This window comes from Pseudochaenichthys georgianus, chromosome 13 (genome assembly GCF_902827115.2).
Source record: "Pseudochaenichthys georgianus chromosome 13, fPseGeo1.2, whole genome shotgun sequence".
In the NCBI taxonomy this organism is placed as follows: Eukaryota; Metazoa; Chordata; class Actinopteri; order Perciformes; family Channichthyidae; genus Pseudochaenichthys; species Pseudochaenichthys georgianus.
The window spans coordinates 36,609,365-36,616,211 of NC_047515.1; the positions used below are offsets into that span (position 1 = coordinate 36,609,365).

Consider the following 6,847-nt stretch of genomic DNA (forward strand, 5'->3'; position numbering starts at 1 on the left):
CCAGACCACTGTGGCCGAAACAGCAGATCCACCAGGGAGAGACCAGACCACTGTGACCGAAACAGCAGATCCACCAGGGAGAGACCAGACCACTGTGGCCGAAACTGCAGATCCACCAGGGAGTGACCAGACCACTGTGACCGAAACAGCAGATCCACCAGGGAGAGACCAGACCACTGTGACCGATGACAGAGGATCTTCATTCAGATAAGGCATTTTCAGGATGGACAGAAAGTAACAATGTCCTTGCCCCTGCACACTTTTGGACTCTTTTTTTATTTTCGCAAATTATTATTTGTGATTTAGTTATTTTAGTTATTTATTTGAACTGTAACCAGTGGTGACAGATCTTCACTCAGTATTTTCACTCACACTGAACAGAAAGTAATAGCAGTACTGTCCATGGGCCTTGGACTCTGACTGACTCTTTAAGTTATTGGGTTTTTTTTACCTAATTTTTTTACCTTTTTTACCTCATTCATTTGGGCTGAATATTATACCCAAGTTATGACCCAAGTTATAGAACTTTTTGTTCTTTGGGCAAACAAGACAGGGAAAAAAAAGAATGCAACTGACTTAATGAAAAGAGAATTAATGTTTAAATGTTTTGCACTTTGAATATTGAACTTTGAGGTACTACCTTAGTTTCATACCTCAGCCTGGTTCCTACCTTGTGTTGTGTTAGTACAGAGTTATGTCGGCACATGTTTATATGTTATATGTTTGCACAATGACTACTTTCACTTTTGGTACTTTAAGTATATTTAGATTATTATACTTAATAAAGACCATTCAAGCAGCACGTTTTTCCTCATGTTTTTGCAAATATACTGTAGAGATGAAAGCTGCAGCTGCTATGTGGACTGAATGGGCGGCAGCAAAGCGTTATGGAAATGCCAGTATTCTGATTGCTGTCTGTGGTTCTATATGGGTTGTGGCAATCATTTTGACAAATAATAGCTCGCAGCAACGTATTGAAAAAAATAACTATAAACTATAAATTCGTTCATTTTTGAAACCATGAACTTTAGTTCAACATTTTGAATTATGAACTATGAACTGAACTAGTTCATTTTAAAATGTGTGAACTGTGAACTGAACTAGTTCAGGTAGAAAGTGAACTTTCCCAACACTGCCACTTGGCCTCTCTGATGCCATACATTTGAACATTGGAATATCTTTAAGCTAATTAAACCAGGGTGAAACATTTAGTTCTAGATATTTGTAATCCTCCAATAAAATGTGAGAGCAGTGCCCGGCAGACATCATCACAACACAGTTCATGAACAAATTAACCATCAAATGTAATGAAGAGACATTATATTCACATTAAAGATGCACCACAGGCTAAACAACGAAAAGGCAGATAAAAAGGCATCTCACTTTAGAGCTTCACAAATAGCGCACACACTCTTGGGAGTCACAATTCAGTGAAATAATAATAATGTATTTTATATATTTGTATTTCGTTGTGCATGAAATGCCTCCCAAAGCTCACATTGTCAGCAGCAGAGAAGAGAAGCTCCTGATGAAAAGGGCTTACACAGCATATGAATATTGGAGGGAGTTTGGATGGGAGGGGACTTGGGAGACACATTTGCCCATGGCGCTCCGATTGGTTTATTGGTGACGTGATGACACGGAGGAGTTGGGTTTAACACTTTATAAAGCTGCTCTGTCCGCGGCGAGCTACTCTTTTAAAACACCACTGTTGCAGAAACTTCTCCTTCTTACTGGAAGCCGCCGAGAAAACCCTCATCACCGTGCATCATGAGCGAGGTAGGACTGTTTTACGTTTTAGAACAAAGAAACCCATTTTACGCACGATGCCAGCGTTACAAAAAAACGTGGATAAGGAGAGATGTATCAGCCAGCCTGCTGTCCACGGACTCCTGATGAGAATTCTGATCCGATATTTATCTTTGCAGCGCGGGTATAATTCATGTCAGAGTGTCAGATGCTTCACAGCTGCTCTGTCAAAGTGTAGGGCGCATCCCCCAGGAGCGACACTGTAGTGGATTTACGACACAAAGCGATATTTATCTTTCACTACATCGCTTTAGACCTTCTTTACGTGCAGGCATCATTTGATCAAATGGCATGTTTAGCCTCTTTTTGTGACAGAAGTGAAATAGGTCTCATCGTTTGTGGCTGATGGTGGTTACGCACACCATGCACACTGTATAGGGTTTATCTCTCAGTATAAATAATCCAGCAGTCCCGGGGATTGAGAGATCTGAGACCACAGGGATGGAAAAGTGCTCTTAGGTTTTTCAACAGCACACTCCCCTCTGACCATAGATGTTGGAGCTCCAAGCATTCAAAGTGAGGAGGAAGGTATTATTAGCTCTTTCTAATGGATAGAAAGTCAAAAAACCTGGAGGACTATTTGTTGTGTAGTTGGGCTTTTTTTATGTAAAATTGTATAAATATCTCATGATGCTTTTGCAATGCTGCCAGTGTCTTATGAAGCTTTAATCATTTCTCAAACGACGTGTCGTAAGACTTCTCCGGAAAAGTGCGTTTTTCCACAGCTCGCTCCCCATAGATGTTGCTGCTCCATGCATTCAAAAGCGAGGAGGAAGGTATAAATAGCTTTTTCGAATGGAGATTATATTCTGCAGGAACTCTAAAATCCAATATCCTGGAGCATTCGTCTAAAAAAGGCCTTTTTTTGTTGTGCAGTTGGGCATTCATTTGGGAAATATTGTGCATAAATGTCATGATGTTGTTGCAACATTGACAGGACTACCCAAAGAGCTGATGATTTCTCAAAAGACTCACTTTTCTTAATATTGTCAGTTGAGTATCATAAGACTTCTTCGCTGCAGCTTGCGATGGAAAAGTGCTCTTAGGTTTTTCCACAGCTTGCTCCCCTATGACAACAGACGTTTCAGCTTCATGCACTCAGAAGTGAGGAAGAAGGTATTAATAGCTCTTTCTGGATGGAAAATGGGTAGACATTATTCTGCAGGCACTCTCTTCAAAAAGGACTATTATTTGTGTAGTTGGGCATTCATATGGGAAATATAATGCATGTACAATGTCAGAAAAGGGCATATTTGACAACATGTCATTGCTGCATGACCCAAAAAGCTGATTTCTCAAAAAGACTTTTTTATCATTTTGCTTGTCAGTTGAGTGTCATACAGTAAGACTTCTCCGCTGAAGCTTGCGATGGAAAAGTGCTCTTAGGTTTTCACACAGCTCGCCCCGCTCCCCTCTGACCATAGATGCTGCAGCTACATGCATTGGAAAGTGAAGAGGAAGATATTAATAGCTCTTTCTGAATGGAAAATTGATGGATGTTATTCTGCAGAGACTCTAAAATGCAATACCCTGGAGTGTTCTTCTAAGAAAAGGACAATTTTTTTGTTTAGTTGGGCAATTATTTGGGAAATTGCACATTATTTAATCGCATTGACAGGATTACCCAATAAGATGATGATGTATCGTGAAGCTTTCATCATTTCTCAAAAGACTGACGTTTGAGTGACACTGTTATAAGTTTTCTCCGCTGCCAAGTGACACTCTGCCGTCAGGGTTTGGAATATTGTAGGACCTGTCAGCAGATTGTGGGACATCAAAGATGTTCACTTCTCAGTTGCATTAAATCAGTTTGTGCGTTTTGTGATTTACAATTCACTTCAAATCCAATCTCAACTAAATGTAAAGATACCGAAATCTAACGTCAAATGTTTATGTTTTATATAAAAAGATAAAATTACTTCCTTTTAAGTCTTGCAAATTCTGCCTCAAGCACCAAACCAGCCGTTCACGCCACTGGGAGGAGAGCAGGATGCAATTTAAATGCAGGTAGAGCTGTGGGAGGATTCCTGTTTGTGCACATACTGTATATGTGGGTACATATTTGCTTGAAGTGTTCGAGTATCCCTGTGCATGTGTTGAAGTAGGGAGGCAATAGGCGTTATTGTATGCACATAGGATAAGTTGTGCACACATTGCGGAGGGTATTACAAAGTCCAAAAGCCTTTATCTTATTTGATTAAAATCCTGCAGTAGGCAGCCCCCACATTAGATTGATTAGAATTGATCGGTGGCAGACATCCCTGTACTTTCTCAAGGAGCTGTTTAAACAAGTCATCCGTCTGCCGCCTCACTACAACATGCACACACAACAGGAGCTATAACAGCTTGTGAATAATTGAATCCGTCGCATGTGGCGGGATCACCTGAGCCTTTTGTTTGGAACTAATGTGCAAAGTAAAGAGAGGCTGCTGTCTCCTGTTGATTAAAATAGATGTAATTTAAAGGCCAGGAGGAGGAGGAGGAGGAGGAGGAGGAGGAGGAGGAGGCGCCAGGGAGAGGAGGAGGGGGGGGATTATTTTTCTGCTTAGTTTATGTTTTATCAAGAGTTGTGTTCAATCAAAGTCGTTCTGGCGCCACACTTTGTGCAGAGTGAAGTGAGCAGCACTTTCTGGATGGATGAGTCTTGAGTGGTCAGCACTGCATCACCCCCCACCTCTCCCCCCTTGTACTCTCCACCTCCCTTTTTCTCCCCTCTTATCTACACACCCCTACTCAGAACAAGTACAACACCCTGAGGTAATATTGTTAAACAGATGTACCTCTACATGTTGGATTACTACCTTTTGCTCCTTCTCTCTGTCTCTGGGCTAATGAACCACGGCTTTAAAGAGGCCCTATTCTGCTGGGTGGGGTTTGGGGTGTTTCCTTGTACTGTGGTGTGTTATGTCTTTGTGCATGTCAATGGTCTGCAAAGGCTACATTCCCTGTGTTCCCTTCAGAGGGAGTTTCTCTCCCACACAGTCTCCATTGGACTCCTTTGTTTACTTCCGGAGCATAGTAACTACAATATGTAACAAATGTTTATGATACCCACACGTTTTGTTCAGCAGGATAATCTCCACATATTATCACCTTTATGATTTTTGAAGTAAAAAGCGAACGATAGGAACTACAACACGGTCACATGACTTCACGTCACCAACGCTAAGCTAAAGGAGGCTAATGTTGGACCTGATGACGTTTAGTCGTCTCATTTAGACACTTGTTAGCAACCGCAGTTTTTAAATTCTCCAGTGGGGTATTTAGTGACGTATTTTATGTCGTAGAACACATTGTTAAAATCTCCTCAGCTTTTGTTAACCACAGACTTTGTTTCAGGCTACCAACCAAAAACACATTCAGCTACATTACCGAAGACAAATCTTCTCCACCTGCATGATAAATCAATTTGTCTTAAGACCATTCTACATCACAGATGAGGATGTTGTAGTATCATAAAGCATTTCATAGATGCTAATTCTTGAGAATATTCAAACATTGGAATAAGAAAAATAACTAAAATATCCAAAATGAATAAAACAAACAAAACCAAACAACCAAAAACAATAAATAAAATGTACCCGAGCTCTTTTAAGAGAATAATGTTTTGCTTTTATGATGGTAGAGAAAATTCTGCTGTTTATTCTTTGTGGAGGCAAAAATGTTGGTGACTTTCTCATGGTCACGCTCTATTTTAAGTGACGTCGAACAGAGGACAGAACACCTGAATGCAACACAGCCATATTTCATGAAATTGATAAGGCCTGCAGTAGAAAATATTTGGTGTTTAAAAAGGCCAATTGCACTTATAACAGTTTTAAAACTCAATTGAAGTCAAATCTAAAGCAACCCTTATAGAAACTTGAATCATTACTTTCAAAACACTAAAGATAAATGCAGATCAAATGTTCAATAAGACGCCCCAAAATCATTGTTATTCGTCACAATCATCTGTAACTTTGCACTGAAAAAGCCACTGTGACGATGTACCCAACGATTCAAGGAACATTTTTGCAAGGATGCTTGAACTCATTGAAATGCATTTCAGTTCACTTTCGATTCCCAGTGCAACACCTTCGTCAAACATGTTGCCACTTCTTTGTACCATTTCCGGCCGATTTGTAATCTGTTCTAGAAAAACGATGTGTTTTTTTGGATTTCAAGAAGCATATAGAACAAACTAAATTTCTCCAAGCGAAGTACGGCGGGCTCGGTAGAATTCCAAGTATGCTGGACATTGGAACAGTACATCGGCGGCACTTGATGACGTAGTATGCTTGAAATAGTGGCTCTGGAGCAGCTTTACTCGAGATTGAGAAACACCCACTATCTTCTATTCTACGGCTCTGCATTTCATGCTTCATTTGCCTAATCCTCCCCCAGGGACTTATTCCTCGATCTGAATTTAGTTCATGAGAACTAAAGAGTTCTCATGAACTAAGTTCTGATGAACCTTTGTGGGAAAAGTAATGCAGTGTGAAAGCGCCTATTACACCTACTTTCTTTAAGTACAACGATTTTACAGCATTCTACATTGTCAATTATTTAGATTGTGTTTAAGTAGTAACATAATATTTCGGAGTAGGGATTGCAGCACAGTTACAGCTAATCGTATGACGACTCAACCCCTACACAGAAGGGTGGCGCAGTGGTCTGTGCGTTTGATCATCAGATCAAGGGGGCGTTGGGGAACTCCAGTTCGAAACCCGCTCCTGCCCCACTGCGTCAGGCCGTTGTGTCCTTGGGCAAGACACTTCACCCGAATTTGCTCCTGTGGGTATTGTCCACTGACCATTACATGTATGATCTGTATGTGTAATGTGTATTTGGAAAGCGCTTTGAGAGTCTTTGATAAAGCGCTATAATGAATATAAGGATTATTCTTATTATTATTAGAATGAGAGCAAAGGTAAGCTAAATGTTTTGCATAACTCCAATCCGGTTTTCTTGAGGTAAAAATGTATAGATGCAATAAGAGTGCCTCTGACCTGTTAAAGGTCACACTAACATTAACACATTTACATAATGTCAAGGTGCT

At 40.4% G+C, this 6,847-nt stretch overlaps 1 protein-coding gene across 1 annotated transcript in view; it reads left to right on the forward strand.

Moving 5' to 3' along the window:
- The first annotated feature begins 1,660 nt into the window (after window positions 1-1,660).
- Window positions 1,661-6,847, forward strand: part of pcp4b (Purkinje cell protein 4b) — a 74,484-nt gene continuing 69,297 nt past the window's right edge. The window contains exon 1 of the mRNA XM_034096667.2: window positions 1,661-1,779. Coding sequence (XP_033952558.1) covers window positions 1,771-1,779 — 9 coding nt within the window. The 5' untranslated portion in view covers window positions 1,661-1,770. The remainder of the gene's footprint in view (window positions 1,780-6,847) is intronic.